This window comes from Drosophila suzukii, chromosome 3, assembly GCF_043229965.1.
Source record: "Drosophila suzukii chromosome 3, CBGP_Dsuzu_IsoJpt1.0, whole genome shotgun sequence".
Classification (NCBI taxonomy): domain Eukaryota; kingdom Metazoa; phylum Arthropoda; class Insecta; order Diptera; family Drosophilidae; genus Drosophila; species Drosophila suzukii.
In genome coordinates this window covers 60,259,652-60,278,065 of record NC_092082.1, presented here as the reverse complement: position 1 = coordinate 60,278,065, position 18,414 = coordinate 60,259,652, and the positions used below count along the sequence as shown (strand labels likewise).

At 39.7% G+C, this 18,414-nt stretch overlaps 1 protein-coding gene across 1 annotated transcript; it reads right to left on the bottom strand.

Annotated features, from left to right (window-relative positions):
* Window positions 1-827: 827 nt before the first annotated feature.
* LOC108011639 (probable sodium/potassium/calcium exchanger CG1090) lies at window positions 828-17,931 on the bottom strand. The gene is made up of 7 exons (XM_017076827.4): window positions 17,565-17,931; window positions 7,887-8,120; window positions 7,593-7,827; window positions 4,055-4,344; window positions 3,021-4,002; window positions 2,628-2,816; window positions 828-2,567 (listed from the first exon to the last, which is right to left on the bottom strand). Exons 1-7 carry the CDS (start codon window positions 17,565-17,567, stop codon window positions 2,557-2,559), a joined length of 1,944 nt encoding a protein of 647 aa, XP_016932316.3. The 5' UTR covers window positions 17,568-17,931; the 3' UTR covers window positions 828-2,556.
* Between the last annotated feature and the right edge of the window lie 483 nt (window positions 17,932-18,414).

The window sequence follows — 18,414 nt, the reverse complement described above, 5'->3', positions numbered from 1 at the left end:
TTTCAGTAGCTAATAACAATGCTATAGGCCGACAAAGTTTATCAAGAAAGAGCGCTATTGTCGAGTGCCTTGACTTTTTATTTTATCTTGTTTAAATTTTTACACTTTTCTTTTTTTTTTACTGGCTGTGACGTTATTGACGATGTTCTTGCTACGTACGGGCGTTTAATCATTACTTAACTTAACTCAATAACTAATTGCCCGATTTTAACCATTTTCGGCGTGCCGGTACTTATTGACAAGCGGATCAGAATAATAATTCTTTTAAATGTTAATCTACAAAAATGTGGGCGCCACAGTTTTGGTTTCTAAGAATCTGCATGCCTACTAAAAAATTTGTAACTTTTATAGTTTCCGAGATCTGACCTGATTAGGAGAATATATAGGTACTTTTTGGCGTCGCCGTTTGATTGCTTATACTTGAAGATAGGTACTGTTGGCAAAGACAAAATCTAATTGTCTCTACAATCCATCAGTAAACTGATTTTGTATGAATTTTTAAACGTTTGGAAATCGGTAATGTGTTTTCTGTTAACGGTAATCTTTGATGAACGAATTAAAAAGACTCGAAAACAGGCTTAAAAAGTTTTTTACACCTACATAAATTGACACCATGCAAACAAATTTTAGTGCTATTTTTTTTATCAGGGAGCTTAAGGTTACCGGAAAACCAAGGTAGCCTTCTTGTAGCATTTTGACGATTTTATTTTCTAAACTGGTGCTATAGAAGTCAATGTTCCGGGCATAGGTTCATATCTTCAAAAATATTTAAACATTATCCTTGAATCGGCATTCGTACATATATGTATGTTAACTTTGTGTAAATATGTGGATGTATATAAGTTCGTATTTATTTGACTATGATTTGAGCGCGGTCTTTAAGCATTGCTCACTAATTTAGTATGATTAGTATTGGTAAGTGTACATTTGAGTATGTATACTACATGTATACTTTTTGTCTTAGGATTTTCTCTTAGCTAACGTGTTATTAGGATTCTGTGTAATGAGCACCAGCATCCCCTTCACAACTCTTCTGCTAGTAAAGGAGTTTACACTGGTCTCTAAAATATTATAGAAACTGGGTTTGAACAAAAATGAATTACATTTTGGTAATTATAGATAAAAAATAAAGTCTTAAAAAGTACTCCTGGCTTTAAAAAGTAGTGTTAAAGCTGGAACGGGGTTGGTTATGAGCACAAATTGACTTGAAGTGTTTAATATGCGTTCCATAGAATATATACTTATAAATATATATTCTATAACTGGATGTTATTTACAATAAATTGACACGATTAATTGCCGCTGTGATAAATTTCTTTGCACTTTAATGTTGTTTTGTATCAATTAGGACGTTTTTCGTGGGGTATCGTTAAATCATCGCCTTTAAATTTAGTTAAATATAAAACAACAACAATAATGTAACAAAATTCGTTGTCCTTGTTCCACAGTTAAGACTCTTTTGGCCTGTCTCAAAATATTCATTCTCTGGGTCAAAACCTAGCTCATGAGTAATTTCCACTAGTATTCTATGTTTTAGTTTGCGGAGCTTTTACAAGATTTCGTAAAATTAAGATCTATAACTAAAGCGATGTGATACAAAAGTATATACATAAATGTAAGCGAATAAATAAAACAATATAATCGCACATCTATTTGACTGTTGTGTGCAACATTAACTCATTTGTTGTTGCTCTCTGTATTTTTAGTTACATATATATATCTCCCTATCTACAGTTGCTTTTCTGCTTTATATATACTTTTTTTTATTACATATGTATGTGTACTTCTCTCTGAATTGCGAAACCTATTTTTAGCCCTAAATAATATTTTTATAAGAAGTGATAACATATTACAACACATTTTACAGAAATCAAACATTTAAAATACCGTTTTCTCGTCGCCATATAATATAAATTTCATACAATTTCTAGGATTGAACCGTACTTTTAGCTTACCATGATGACTAGAAAACAGGTCTGAGCGTTGATAAAAATTTAAATAATGTTTTAAATACGTGGAAATCTGTTATAGGGGTCTCAGTGCGACCTTGTTTTACTTTAAATTAAAAGCGCAAATGCAAATGTTTAGGAATTTATCATGAAATTATGAAGACGATTACGGCTATGCTTAAGCTTTATTTAAATTTATGGCGGTCTTATAATTTTATCTTAACTGGCTGAACGATGAGTAGTAGAAATAAATTTATGTGAGTAATAGTTTCTCAATTTAGAAAGAAGCACTTCAATATTGGTTGCTAGTTTCCTAAGTGTTATTTAAATACATATGAATAAATATAGTATAAATGTACATTTATATACTTTATTATTTGGTTTATCGACTCCACTTTCTTCTGGTGCAATGTAAAAATCCATGTAAAACGCGTTCTGAGTATTAAATTTGTCCTTTAATTAAAGTTAGGTGAACGTTCCTTCCAGTTCTTGCATTTTATGTTTTAGTTGAGGCTATGAACAACTCTACATGTACATATGTCTATATGTATACGGTACTTGGTGCTGGTAATCCGACTATACGTGCGTTGCTGACATCTTCGGGTTATTAGTAAGTGCCTGAAATGGAACAGTCCAGATAGAGAAGGTCTTACATTCGCATCCTCGGAGCATACTCACTGGGGCACTCGGGTGGGTTCATGTAGCCAAAGACATTCAATTCGTAGAGCGACGCCAGCGTAATAAAGAACAAGTACCAGACCATAAGGATAATGCCCAGTCGCTTGTCCAGCTTCCAGCCGTTCAGGTGCGTGGAGAGGATCAAGAAGACAACGGTGGAGAAGAGTGACAGCGTGGAGTAGGCTAGTCCTGGAAATCGATACGGGGAGGAAAGGCAGAGGAGGAAAGAGAAAAAGAGTACTCAGGGATTAGACTTGAACGGGATTAGTGTTACTACTTTGGCTAGGAGAACTGCTAGGACACTCATGCCGGGCATACCACACTTTGCACGTTTGACGAGCACTACGAGATAGATAGACACGCAGATATGGGAACATCGGGTCTAGTACATACCCTTTGATATAACGTTGACGTGCGAGCCGGGCTTAATGATGGCCGTTTGTATAAACCAGGGAAGACCTAAGCACACTAGTATATCAAAGACATTTGAGCCAATTGCGTTCGACACGGCCATGTCGCCGAAGCCCTCTTTGATAACGGCTATTGAGCTTAGGGCATCCGGGACGGACACGCCAGCGGCCACAAACGTCAGACCCATCACTGTGTCCGGGATGGCCAGCGTGGACCCTATTACTGTGATCATCCACACCATGAAGTAGGAGTAGAACGATATCCACACCATGGACATCAGGAAAGTGAATGGGTACCAGTTCCGGTACTGATCCTGCCGGCAGTCGGGCATTGTCTTCTTGCAGAGGAAGTGGATTGGGTAAACCACGTACCAGGCAACCAGGGCTGGCAGCCCTCCCTCCGTTGGCCGGAGAAGAGGATCGCGCCGTGGCTCCCGCTGCTTGTCAGTTGACTTATAGTAGTCACCTCCTACGGCCGGAGCGGCCTGGGTGGGTATCACCTGGCCACCACTTTTGGCAGTCGTCGCCGCCGATGCCGCCTCTCCGGTGATCACGGACTCGGGCTGGTCGGCGTGGTAGCCCATGTTCTCCTTGCCGACCTGTCCCATGCCCCAGTCATCAACCGGCGGTGGATTGGCCACTGGGTTCGGCTGGCTTTCTTCTCCCCAGGCGGCGTTCGGGTCCCAGCTGGCATTGGGATCGCTGTAGTTCTGGTAGTCGTTCTGCGGCTCCACATGTCTGCTCTCGTTGTCTTTTGGTGCTTGCTGTCCCTGGGCCTGTGCAGCACTTTCTTGGGTGTATGAGCTTTCGGGGACGTTTTTGTACGTCACCAGAGCCGACTGTTCCTCCTTGCTGGGAAGCTTGAAGGGTAGGTTCAGACCTAGCGCCCACCGTTCCAGCTCTGTGTTGAAGTGAAGAGCTACACAATATCCTACGTAGCAGAGAAGCATCACTACTGACTCAAACTAAAATAGGCGAAGGGTTAGATAAGATCGCTTCCTGTTTCTTCAAACTTACGCAGGATATGACGTCGTTGAAAATGATTATCAGCATAACTAGGATAGAGACACAGTAGAAGAAGCAGTCTCGCACCAGGGGCCACCAGTTCAGTTGGCAGACGGTGCCCGAGCACAGGGCGCAGACGGAGATCACAAACATAATGTTAAACACGGCGGAACCTATGACTCCGCTTATGCCGATGTCATCCTTGGCAAAAAACACTCCTATTACCACAGTGGCCAACTCAGGTGCTGAGCTTCCGGCAGCCATAAACGTAGCTCCCGCCACATCTGGCGAAAGTTTTAGCTCTACAAAATAATCAGAATTAGTTGTGCTTAGAATGCACCAGACTCTAGGAAACTATAATATCGTACTGAAGGTACAGGAAATAAAACAAGAACCGTTAATCGAAAACAAACCGATTTAATGTCGGGAAAACAGTACCAGAACAAAAACGTTGGAAACGATTGCTTTTACATGTTACAAACAATGTTAAATATATTATACCCATTTTCTCTACGAGTAACGGTTATAACTACTTTATTTATATTTTACATATAAATTACTATGCTACTGTGACGTACTATACATTTTTTTTTTTACCATTTTATAAATTTTATATATGTATATTTACTATAAACAAGAAAGGAGGCTAGCTTTGACCCTTATAGGTCGTTTCCGTAAAAGCATTGTATGTACGTTTGTACAGAGCTTTCCGATTTTTTAGAAAACAAAAAACTATGTTCCATTTCAAATAATTTACCGTTTATGTTTACCACAAACTACTTAACTAAAGTCGGGATGAAACCTTCCCAAAAGTCTTATTTATATTGCAGGTAGTATATAAGTCGGAACGAGCCGGAACGGACAACTATATCCTAACTTCTGATTGAAATCAGTGAACCCTCTGCAAGCGTATACAAATAGTTCGCTAATTTAGTTGGATAAAAGCTATTTGACTACAAACGAAGGGCTGGGCAAATTCCAACCTTTTTATACCCGTTACTCGTAGAGTAAAAGGGTATACTAGATTCGTCGGAAAGTATGTAACAGGAGAAGGAATCGTTTTTGACCCCATAAAGTATACATATTCTTGATCAGGATCACTAGCCGAGTCGATTTAGCCATGTCCGTCTGTCCGTCTGTTCGAGTGCCACGCCCACTCTAACGCCCACAAGCCGCCCAAAACTGTGGCTCCTACAGTTTTGATGCTAGAATAACAATTTTAACTAAAATGTATTTATACCCGTTACTCGTAGAGTAAAAGGGTATACTAGATTCGTCGGAAAGTATGTAACAGGCAGAAGGAAGCGTTTCCGACCCCATAAAGTATATATATTCTTGATCAGGATCACTAGCCGAGTCGATCTAGCCATGTCTGTCTGTCCGTCTGTCTGTCCGGAGGAACGCTGAGATCTCGGAAACTATGAGAGCTAGGCTATTGAGATTTGGCGTACAGATTCCTGAGCTTCTTACGCAGCGCAAGTTTGTTTCAGTAAACTGCTACGCCCACTCCAACGCCCACAAACCGCCCAAAACTGTAACTCCTAAAGTTTTGATGCTAGATAGATTTTAACTGAAATGTATTGTTCTCATCAATACATATCGATTGACCTAAAAAAAAGTTTGCCACGCCCACTTAAACGCCCACAAACTGCGAAAACCTGTGAAGTCCACAATTTGCATGCTAGATAAAAAATTTTAACTGAAATGTATTGGTGTCGTCAATACCTATCGATTGATCCAAACACAAATTTGCCACGCCCACTCTAACGCCCATAACGCTTAAATCTGTCTACCGCCGGTAGGTGGTGCATTTTAATCTCGCTTTGCTGCTTGCATATCTCCATTTGCTGCTTTGCTGCTTGCATATCTCCATTTCCCTTTCGTCCCTCCAGCTGAGTAACGGGTATCTGATAGTCGAGGTACTCGACTATAGCGTTCTTCCTTGTTTAATGATCAAAATGTCTAAGTCTTAAATATTTGCTACCAACGGGATATCACAGAGAGCTCGTCTGTTTGAATTCGGTTGGCACTTCTTGTCCTAAAGAATTCGCGGATTCATATTTTTGGGAATTCATGGATGGCTTTAAATGGCCAGCACTAACAAATTTATTCTGAAGAACTAGAGAATTCATATTTTTGGGAATTAGTTTATGGCTTTAAATGGCCAGCACTAACAAAATTGTAACCATGCTCAATAGTGGTTCCTCTTGTCCTGAAGAATTCGCAGTTTCGTGTATTGGATGGCTTTAAATAGCCAGCACTAACAAATTTGTTACCGTTGTCAATATTGGCTTCTCTTGCTCTGAAGAACTCGGGGTCGCATTGCATCGAAGGATTCATGCGTATAAGTACAAAATGCATTCTTAGGAACATAAATTCTAACCGAATTAAAACTACAGAAAATCATAAATATTTAACTTTTCTATTTTCGGTCACCAAATAAAAATTATTTGATGACTTTTTATTAAGAGTCTTCTCATAACAGTTACTTAGACTTTTATTTTTTCAGTCCAGCTATGAGAAGACTTAATTTAAAAGTCACAGAATAAAAGTTACGGGAAGAGTCTTATTTTTCAGTCGACATATAACTAATATTTTAAGACTTTTATATAAAAGTCTGAAAATAACAGTTCCTTTACTACCATTCCAAAAAGACAATAATTGTTAGGGCACTGCGGGGTTGAGTTGGTTTTGTGAATTTTTATACCCGTTACTCGTAGAGTAAAAGGGTATACTAGATTCGTCGGAAAGTATGTAACAGGCAGAAGGAAGCGTTTCCGACCCCATAAAGTATATATATTCTTGATCAGGATCACTAGCCGAGTCGATCTAGCCATGTCCGTCTGTCCGTCTGTCTGTCTGTCCGTCTGTCCGTCTGTCTGTCCGGATGAACGCTGAGATCTCGGAAACTATGAGAGCTAGGCTATTGAGATTTGGCGTACAGATTCCTGAGCTTCTTACGCAGCGCAAGTTTGTTTCAGTAGACTGCCACGCCCACTCTAACGCCCACAAACCGCCCAAAACTGTAACTCCTACAGTTTTGATGCTAGATAGAAAATTTTAACTGAAATGTATTGTTCTTATCAATACCTATCGATTGACCCAAAAAAAAAAATTGCCCCGCCCACTTAAACGCCCACAAACCGCGAAAACCTGTGACGCCCACAATTTGCATGCTACATAAAAAATTTTAACTGAAATGTATTGGTGTCGTCAATACCTATCGATTTATCCAAAAATAAATTTGCCACGCCCACTCTAACGCCCATAACGCTTAAATCTGTCTACCGCCGGTAGGTGGCGCATTTTAATCTCGCTTTGCTGCTTGCATATCTCCATTTAGCTGAGTAACGGGTATCTGATAGTCGAGGTACTCGACTATAGCGTTCTTTCTTGTTGTGTATGATTTCTTGATCAAAAATAATAAAATAACTATTATTTTCGGTTCCTGGTATAAACACCTTTAAGTAAAAGACTATGCACTTTCTTTACGGTACACTATTTAAAACTTCTTCAAGATGTATGTAAAAGTCCCTGCTTTCAAGCTCACCCTCGCACAGCCGATCTAAACTGGCCACAAAGTACTCGTCACACACTATGGCGAGGCCGAAAAATGTGAAGACGGCCACCAGGATGTGCAGGATGAGGCCGCCGTGCTGCCGCGCCCACTTGTTCATCAGCGGCTCTGGGAACTGCTCGATGGCCGGAGGCGTGCAGTTGTCCCGCTTGGGACGCCAGGTAGGAACGGCGACGTGTATAGGAGTGGATTGCGTGGTCGCCTGGGCCTACCAGGAAGGAATAAATTCATAAGTGATAAGCAGCTTTTGAAACCTTTACTGCTCACCTCAAAAGCCGGTGTGGTTTCCAAGACGGACTTGCCCTCTGTGTTGCCCTCTGCGGTTTCCTCTCCATTAGCCTCTGCGTCGCCGGTGTCCTCGGCCAGACCGCCCACGTCCAGCGGCATGGACTGTCCCTCTTTTACGTCTCCTTTGGCGGAGTAGATGCTGACGCAATAGTAGATTAAGAAAAGCAGCCCCATGTTCCACATACGGGCGCGGCGGGATCGGCGACGTACAATCTGTAAAGTAGGGACTTGCCTTAGTGCTGTTAAAACAAGAAAGGTTGCTAGGTTCGGCTAGCCAAAGTTCATATCCCCTTGCAGCTAAGTCAATTCCATGCAATTAAAATCGGATTTAAGCTATGAAGTAATAGTTTACCAATATGAACAGCTGTACACGTAGTTTTTTTGGCTTTGTTTAAATATTTATCTATTTGCCTGATAAGTGTGTTTTGTTATTTTAAAAGTTTATTAACCGTGACCAAAAGTTACTCTACTGAGTTAAAACTACTTCACGGATTTTCTGCAATGTTTTCCATACAGAACCTAAAGAAAGTTTGCGCCCTTAAGCACAACGAAAGAAACGGCTATTTTAGCAGCGATTAATCCTAGTTTAAGCCAGGTAACGTAAGTAATGGCACAGGTCGAGAGGTCTATCTTAAAAGGCTTTACATCTAGATTACGACCCCAAACTAAGCAAATTTTCCATCACGTCGCAGTTTTAAGAAACCCCGCTTAATAACAGCTAAGCCGGTCGCAGCGCTGAGAAATTTCAAACATAAGTGTCAAGCATAATAATGATTCACATAAGTTTTTTGAAGCTGGGACTTATGCTGCAAAGAGGTCTGGGGATAAGAATCTTAGTTCAGCACTGAAAAATATTTCTAAAAGACCGGAATTAGAAAGGAAACTTTTAAAAAAAGTGCCGATTAAGGCTTGGCTTTGTTTAAAATAATTCGTTTTCTAAAGCACAAGGAATCTGGTGCCGACATCTGGCCTTCTAATAATACTTTAAGAGAGGCTAAACGTAAACGCCGTCCGTCCGCAGAGACTGTGAACATTTCCGAAGACAGAGCTGAAGTTAATCTACATACAAGCTTTAGTGAGTCACACAAACCAACTGCATTTAACTTTATTTTCAGACTTAATAATAAGTTTAGGCAACAATTCACTTGACTTGCAGACTATATTTTCCTATGGGTTCGACGGTAGCAGCGGACATTCTGCTTACAATCAAAAATTTTTGAATGGACCCGGAAAGGATGAAAATTTCTTCGAAACAACTCTTATTCCTCTTAGAATTGTTCTAAGACCATCTGGTGAAATAATTTGGAACAAATCGGCTCAGCCCGAAAAATTTTGTAGGCCGATAAAGTTACAGTTCGTGAAGAAAAGTATAGAATTGATTTTATCGGAGTACAATAATTTGGAAAAGGAAATTTCCAGTCTACAACTGTTCCAAACGATCATTGAAAATACCAATACTTCAGTAAAATTTGTGCTATCTCTTACATTAATAGACGAAAAAGCTCTAAACGTTTTAACAGGCACAAAATCCATGCAAACGTGCCCCATTTGTCGCAAGGATTTTAATGTAAAGCCAATTTGAGGGTCGTCTTTTTGTGCCAATAAAATATGCACTTAGCTTCGGCATAAGCCCATTGCATGCCAATATTCGGATTTTTGAAATGTGCCTAAAAATATCGTACAGGCTGAATATAATTAGACAGATCCGATAAAAAAAGGTCAGAGGAAGACAAACTGGAATTTAATTCCAGAAAGGCTTATACTCAAAAACAATTTTGAGAAAAGCTGAGCCTAAGGGTTAGCCAGCCAAAGCCCGGCGGGTATGGCAACACCAACACTGGAAATACTGCCAGAAGAACGGGCTTAAAATCCGAGCTCCTTTACAAATTAAAAATTATTTTAATAGTTATTAACTCGAAACATGGAATAAATTATCTAAAATTGGAAAAATATGCTTTACAGACAGCCCTTCTTTATATAGATGCATATCCGTGGTACCTAATGACCGCTACTTTATATAAGATATTGGTTCGTGGAGCAGATGTAATTTGAACCAGTATTTTACCGGTAGGTGTGAGGCTAAAAACAAATTTTACAAAAATGATCGGATAAACCATACCAGTAAGTGTGAGCGCATATCAACGATGTCAGACCTGTTCTTTAGATCAATGGACTGTTCCGACCCTGTTATTTCCTCATTCCTTTATATAAACGGTCAAAGTGGCGCCCACAACGTTTGACAGAAAGATCATGATCACTAGAATAGACAGACTGTCAGCTTCTGTTTCAATGCCGCTTGCGAGCTGAGCTTAAAAGCAAGCGAATCTAATGCCATTTTTCGTTTTCTTTATTGACAAATGTTGTGAGCGCCACGTTGATGTTCATGTGGGATTCCATGTGATTGATACAGATACGCTAACCGTTGATGTCACTTTCGAAATCTATACAGTTTCCTTGCGGAAAGGACATTACAGCGCAGAGACGAAATGCCCGGCAGAGCGCTTAAGGGAGGACTTAAGTATGCCTAAAGGTAAGCTGCATTTCTTGAACTTCCTTCGGATGATAACTAAAATTTATTATACAAATATAAATGTAGCATATTTTTGTGATGATATCAGAATATGTCAAATGAACATTAAACAAAATAAAAAACAATAATGTACAAACAATTTTTTTAAATAATCTGATTATAAAAATCTAAAGAGATAACAAAAAAAAATGTAGTTAGGTCGATTATTCAATAAACGTTGAAGTGGGAGCCTCCGAAAGTAGCAATTTTTAACAAATCATAAATCTTAAACGACATAATCGGGGGTGTCACAGAAATCCCTTCCAACCAAATTTCCCCCGAAAAACAAATCTCGGTGTCACAGACGTCATTTTTGACGGTTTCAAAATCCCCCGTATTTTGACAGACGTTTTGATAAAATAAACCAACTTACAAATGCTTGCCAAGAATACTTTATTTAAGACAACACTAATGAAATCTGTGAACTATCTGCATACTACAATTTTTATATTTACTTTGGGTTATATTTAAGGATAAGCATTTTATAAGCCGTCTTGAAAAAATTAGCTAAAAACAAGGAAGAACGCTATAGTCGAGTACCTCGACTGTCAGATACCCGTTACTCAGCTAAAGGGACCAAAGGGAAATGGAGATATGCAAGCAGCAAAGCGAGATTAAAATGCGCCAACTACCGGCGGTATACAGATTTAAGCGTTATGGGCGTTAGAGAGGGCGTGGCAAATTTTTTTTTGGACCAATCGATGGGTATTGTTGAGACCAATACATTTCAGTTAAAATTTTTTATCTAGCATAAAAATTTTGGGCGTCACAGGTTTTCGCGGTTTGTGGACGTTAGAGTGGGCGTGGCAAATTTCTTTTTGGGTCAATCGATAGGTATTGATGAGAACATTACATTTCAGTTTATTCTAGCATCAAAACTGTAGGAGCCACAGTTTTGGGCGGTTTGTGGGCGTTAGAGTGGGCGTGGCACTCTGCTGAAACAAAAAAGTTCCATGTTAAAAGAAGTTGTAGTTATTGAGAAAAATTATAAAATCATGCCGCCTTTGCAGAAAGAGTACAGCACTGTCGTAAAAAATGTGCTATTTTTTGTCGGATAAGAAGCCGGCTATGAAGAAGAAGAAAACATGTAAGTAAAAGTAAACAATTTTTGTTTGTTATTAATTTAAACTAATAAGTTTTACTAGTTTTCAGGGGTAAACATAGGTCAGCAGCAAAAGACGCTATAGTCTTGCGATTCATTCGCGAAAATATCGACATTGCCAAAGGACCTGTTCAGGGCTGCAGTATGTACTCTGGCGGGCAATTCAAATTTTTCATTTTTTTCTTTTATTTATATGCGCTTTAAACAAGTATTGTCTTTTAAATTGTGCAAAAATAGCAAAAATTAAGTTTAAAACGTATTGCAAAATGGTCAAAATATGTCAAATAAAATTCGATAGCTATTCAATATTCGATATTTAGTGTATGTTCATTTTTCGGTAATTTTTCCGAAAAAAGGAAATCGCTCGAATTTCTGTGACACCTACGGTTTTTATGGGTTGGTTTTCAAACCAACCGTCCCCAAATCCGTCGCCGGTTTCTGTGACTCCCCTGACTATGTCTGATATTTATTGATATTGGACCTAGCAAAATAAAATTTGTATTGCTCATTTAAAGAAAAATATATTTCAAGAAAAATGAACTGAATCGATTTACTACAATATTGAACATTTTAGGTCATATATGCCCTTAAAATTGGTTATTTCAAAGAAATGTTAAGTGTTTATCTCCCAAAAAAAACAATTCTTAGTTATCCGCGGTGAGAATCGATTCGGGGTCTTCCACGCGAAAGTACGATATGTTACTCATAACTTCAACGTACTCGCTCATGCGTTACATGGTGCGGTGGCCCAATGGGTGAGGCGTCTGCCTCTGATTTAAGAGGACCCCGGCTCGGATACCCACTAGGGGTCAGATTAAGTAAAAAGTTTTTAGGAAACGTTAGGCATGGAAAACTTTTTTTGGGCCAATCGATAGGTATTGACGAGACTAAGACATTTTTCAGTTTTTTTCTGGCATGAAAATTGTGGGCGCAACAGGTTTAAGCGGTTTGTGGGCGTTGCATATTCACGTAAAAAAACTTGCGCTACGTACAAGACTACGGAATCTAAATCTGAAATCTCAATTCTCTATCTTTGACAGTTTCCGAGATATCAGCGTTCATACTTACGATTTTTGTAAGTTTGTGGGCGGTTTGTGGGCGTCAAAGTGTGCGTGGCAAACTTTTTTTTAGGTCAATCGGTAGGTAATGACGAGTAATATACATTTCAGCTAAAATTTGTATTCTAGCATTAAAACTGTAGGAGCCACAGTTTTGGGCGGTTTGTGGGCGTTCTAGTGGGCGTGGCACTGACGAAACAAACTTGCGCTGCGCAAGAAGCTGAAGAATTTACATGCCAAATCCCAACTTTCCAGCTTTTGTAGTTTCCGAGATCTCAGCATTCATACGGACAGACGGTCAGACTGACAGATGGACGGACGGACATGGCTAGATCGACTCGGCTAGTGATCCTGATCAAGAATATATATACTTTATGGGGTCGTAAGCGCTTCCTTCTACCTATTACATGATTTCCGCCGAATCTAGTATACCCTTTTACTCTACGAGTAACGGGTATAAACATCAACAAAATAAAGTAACCAAGTAAATTTGACCAGTTCTAAAATTGAATATTTCGGATCGCCAGATCATGCAAAAACAAATATTTATATTTTCCAGAAATCATTTCTAATTTTCAGAAAATATTTATATTTAAAAAAAATATTTTTAGGGTAAAAATCATGTTAGGGGTTAGGCCAATAGTTTTTTTTTTATTTCTAGACTTTCTATTTTACAGAAAAGAATTTCTAGATATAAGAAAATTTGTTCTTGTTCTTAGGTCTATTCTTGTTTATGCTAACCATTTGCTAACGCTTTCTTGTGTAAATGAAAATTTCATTGACTTTAGAAAAAATGCTCTTTTAATTAGAAACAAGGGAGAACGCTATAGTCGAGTACCTCGACTATCAGATACCCGTTACTCAGCTAAATGGAGATATGCAAGCAGCAAAGCGAGATTAAAATGCGCCACCTACCGGCGGTATACAGATTTAAACGTTATGGGCGTTAGAGTGGGCGTGGCAAAATTTTTTTTGGATCAATCGATAGGTATTGACGAGACCAATACATTTCAATTAAACGTTTTGATCTAGCATGAAAATTGTGGGCGTCACAGGGTTTTGCGGTTTGTGGGCGTTCAAGTGGGCGTGGCAAACTTTTTTTTGGGTCAATCGATAGGTATTGATGAGAGCATTACATTTCAGTTTATTCTAGCATCAAAACTGTAGGAGCCACAGTTTTGGGCGGTTTGTGGGCGTTAGAGTGGGCGTGGCAGTCTACTGAAACAAACTTGCGCTGCGTAGGAAGCTCAGGAATCTGCACGCCAAATCTCAATAGCCTAGCTCCCATAGTTTCCGAGATCTCAGCGTTCATCCGGACAGACGGACAGACGGACAGACGGACATGGCTAGATCGACTCGGCTAGTGATCCTGATCAAGAATATATATACTTTATGGGGTCGGAAACGCTTCCTTCTGCCTGTTACATACTTTCCGACGAATCTAGTATACCCTTTTACTCTACGAGTAACGGGTATAAAAATACATGCCGAATCGCAACTTTCTAGCTTTTATTGTTTCCGAGGTCTCAGCGTTCATACGGACGGCCAGACAGCCAGGAATTCGGGCATGGCAAGATCGACTCGGATAGTGATCCTGATCAAGAATATATAATTTATAGAATCAGAACGCTTCCTTCTACCTGTTACATACTTTCTGACGAACCATTTTACTCTACGAGTAATGTTATAAAAATGAATGTGAAGTCCCACAAAAATTATGCTTGCTCTCTGTTTAAGTCAAAGTTTAAAAGTACCGATTCAGCTACGTTCGGTTTCTACGCTATAAATGGTTTATGTGAAAAAATCAAAATTGTAGTACTTTAGCCACGAATTGGACAAAAGTTTCTAAGCTAAGGGTATTACCCTATAGGTAAAATCCCTTCAGCTTTTGTTTAATATTCCTGGAATCATAATAATTATTATAAAAACCTTCAATGTTCAGTGGGAAAACAATTATAAATCAATATTTTCTGCCCCGAAACCCATCTGAGCCACTAAAACCACAGACTCCTGCTCTTCAGGCGCTTCTACTAAAGAGAAAAATTACATTTATTTAGTCAAATGTACACTTAAATAATGTTCGTCAAAAATTTGATAAAGATATGGTAAATATTATTTGATTTATGATATTTCGTGATATCGCCACCACTTTTACCTTGAGAGGAGGTGTTTTTGTTTACCCGTTAAGGGCGTCGTATGCAAATTTGGTAATCCATTTTACCGAATGAAAGATATAAGATCTTGGTAAACACCTTTAAACTTCATTTTTACCAAAAGAGACCAAAGTCTCTGCTTGGATTAACTTGACAAGGTGCTTATAAAAACTATGGTATGGAGGGTGTACCACAGTTAAGCACCTATGGCAGACCCAGGCTACCATTGAACTTTAAGTAAAAGACTATATGGCTTTGTTTGGGTGGCTGGCCTTTGCTACAATTCTGTTGCAGCTTAAGCTTGGTTTCATATTTCTACCGACAAGCTGCAGACACAGCCGATCCGGTTGCCTACCCAAACCACTTTTAACTAGGGAAAATAAAAGTAATAGGCTTGCATTTCCTATCAAAGCTGTTTTTTTATACCTAGAGAAAGTATTCGTTACAAATATGTTCCCTAGCGTCTTAATAAAACAGAAATAAAAATTATCGTAATTTGTATATGATTTTTATTTCTGTAATCATTTCTGGCACTACCAAATTTTTTTTCTAATCTTAAAGAATTAAAATTCGTGCTATGGGAGAGGAGTTTTAATATATGTTTTATAGCATTGTAAATTCCAATAAATTTTGCAATGCTGCGGTGAATGCTGCAAAACGCTTTTTTATTCGAGGGTTGCTATATATATTTCTTGCCTCATAATAAAAATTTTAACCTCAGTATTGACCAACCTAAGGAGGTTCTTGTTATTTTGTTATGCAGTGTTGTAAACAGAAAACTTATTCATTTAAAATATTTTTGACTTCTGTTTTGTGATCTAGGGGTCCAACTAAACCTGGAACTACCATAATCCTTCTTGTAGCATTTTGGCTGTAAACTATTAAACTCTTTCTAACCAAAGTAAAACGAACACAATAGAGAATATTTAGATCTCATCTTAACAAATTCCTTTTTTTATGCGTACCATGACAACCCTTGCCCATTTTAGCCAAAAATTGATTTCAGTAAACGGGGGGTGCAACTTCAAAAATTGTAAAGGTTAGAATTAACCGGTTTTTAAAGTGCAACCACAAAATAAATAATTAAATATGCGATAACATTAGCTTATAGACAAACTGCCCCAAAAAGGATGATGGTAGTTCCTGGTAGAGTTGGACCCCTATATCACGAAAAAGTAGTCAAAAATATTTGAAATGGATAAGTTTTCAGTTTCACAACACTGACTAAGGAAATAACATGAATCTTGTTAAGGGGTTAAACTCTACCAGGAACTACCATCGTCCTTCTTGGGAAAGTTTCAAAATATTATTTTGTAAGCTAGTGTAATCATCATTAAACAACAATGAATGTAATACAATCATCTTTTGCAAATAAAGCTGTCGCGAAGTATTTTTAAACAATTACTTTTTATGTTGGCTGATTAAACTTCGCCAGCCGAATGCTTCACGAAAAGTTTATATTTTAATTTTTCGGAAGCTAACAGAGGGCATTTTCAAAAGTAAGTTCGGTAAAGGTTGGGGAAATTTGAACACGTGTAAATCCTTTGGAAGTGAAAACTCAACCACGGTCGTACATTTATTTGAGTGACTCTGGAAAATTTTCACTACAGTGAATTTTTTACTTAAGCTTTCGGTTTTATTTTCGATCACATTTTTCTAAGAACTGACGTGATGAAAAAATTTTTAAAAATGGAAAGAAAATAGTTTCAGATTTTGTGGCGATTAGTTTTGGACAAAAAAGTAATCCGGATTTTGTCGACCTGTGTAGTCGTCGAGTAATCAGCAGTGAGATAGACACAAAGTCCCAATTTTCGTGGCTTGTGGATTAGTTTCAGATCCCATCCAGTCATAACTGAGTGTCTACCCCGTAACATCACCTTCAACTCCCAGTGCCTTTAATTGTGACAGTTCTGAAGTACCAGCAACCACAGATGAGACGCCTGTGTTTGAGCGTGAGCAAAAATGCTTTGTTATTGACAGTTCTGGCGTACTTTGTGGCTCTTGCTGGTGGTGGTGTGATAACAGCGCGAAATTGAAGCAATTGCCAGACCGATGGTGTCTCTCTCTCTCTATCTCTCTCAGGAGATAGGTTGTGGGGACTTCTACCAAAAAAATGCGAACGACCCTGGGACACAGCGATAGCATCGTGGTGGGTGCGGGATGCGAAACCTCCGCGGCGTCTGTCTGACTGAAAAACTAACGAAACCAAAGCCACCACACCAGTCCGTAAGTCCAGTGCCCCCCTTTTAGGCCACTCGGTCATGCCGCAAAATATCGATTTACAGTTACGCCTCCTCCCTTGCCACCGCCACAGTCTCCCCCACTCCCACGTGCTGTTGGGTAAGGTTGCAAGAGCGGGATGGCGCAGTGTTTTTCGCTTGACTTTTGCCGTTAGTTACCGACGTTGTTAATGCTGATGCTGTTGTTGCCTTCGCGGGCGGGCCGAGGAGGGGATGGTGAAAACCCACGATGACGGCGTCATGTTATAAAAATAAATGACTGTGCTAACTAAACAGACAAGGAGAAAGTGCGAGCGGCAGGAGAGACTTGGTGGCTGTGTGGCTCGGCTTACATCATACACGCTCGTGTTTTTCTTCAGAGGCGCAAGACAACAAAGCACGACGAAGCAAGGCGCTGCTATGTGTGCCTCATTCGCTCAACAAGGACGAGTGCTGACAATTGACTTGCAATTTGCATTAAGCCAAAGAATGGGGATAAACAGGGCTCAGCGGATTAGGCCTGCACCTTGCAGCCCATTTCATAATCAACATTTACCATTTTCACAGGGTCCTGGTGGTGCTGCTCGAGGTTTACTCTCCACGGATTTTTGGACCCGTTAATTACAGGCGGTAGTTGGATTTAGCGGAAAACAGATACAGAAGAAATCGTTGCCTTGGAAAACATCTAAGGAATCAGCCGGAGAGTTGAGTTCACTTGGCCAGATGTACTAGTTCATCAGGGCCTTCACCAAAGCCTCGGTTCGTTTGCGTTTGGGAATAAAACTAGCAGATCATTTTACAATCGACCGTTTTAGGCTTTTTTCCGCCGGACGAGTGTATGTGGGTGACTCGAGCACCCCACAAGACCGAGACGAGAGCTTGCTTTTCCACCGAATGAAGAGCGCGGACTGTGCAGCGCCGTTTAGAATGTATTTCCAGCCGAAGCGTCTGCCGCACAACTTCGCACCGCGTAAACTCACCACAGCCGAACACTTCGGCCGGAAACGTACTAGTGCGACGCCTGGCGTGTGCGGGTGGGCGGAACGATGGGCTCCATCTATGGACCGCTTTTCCAGTTACAGTCCAAGTGGATTGGTCCTATTATTTCTGCCGATAACTTGACTAGCTTTGAAAAGCAGTAAGCTTTTAACGGCAAGCATGAAAAAATCACTCCGACCACCAACACAAGCAATAAAGCAATAAGGCAAGCACAAAGAACGATTGGTGATACTTACCTCCGAATTGTCCGGCGCAGGTGTTACAGAAGCAGAGGAAGCGGGAACCAGTAGCTAAGCGAGTCAACCTATAGAGCCAAGAGAAAGGCGCTGAAGAACGCGATCAAAGCTAGCAAGGCCAGATGCTTCCAGGAGCCTTGCGAAGCACATGGGTAAGCTCAACAGGCAGCC

What these genes read in the sequence shown, in the direction of transcription:
- LOC108011639 (XM_017076827.4), bottom strand. An exon ending in AAACCACACCGGCTTTTGAG is followed by an intron (nt 7,828 to 7,886) that starts GTGAGCAGTAAA and finishes CCTTCCTGGTAG; the next exon opens with GCCCAGGCGACCACGCAATC. An exon ending in TTTAGATCGGCTGTGCGAGG is followed by an intron (nt 4,345 to 7,592) that starts GTGAGCTTGAAA and finishes ATTATTTTGTAG; the next exon opens with AGCTAAAACTTTCGCCAGAT.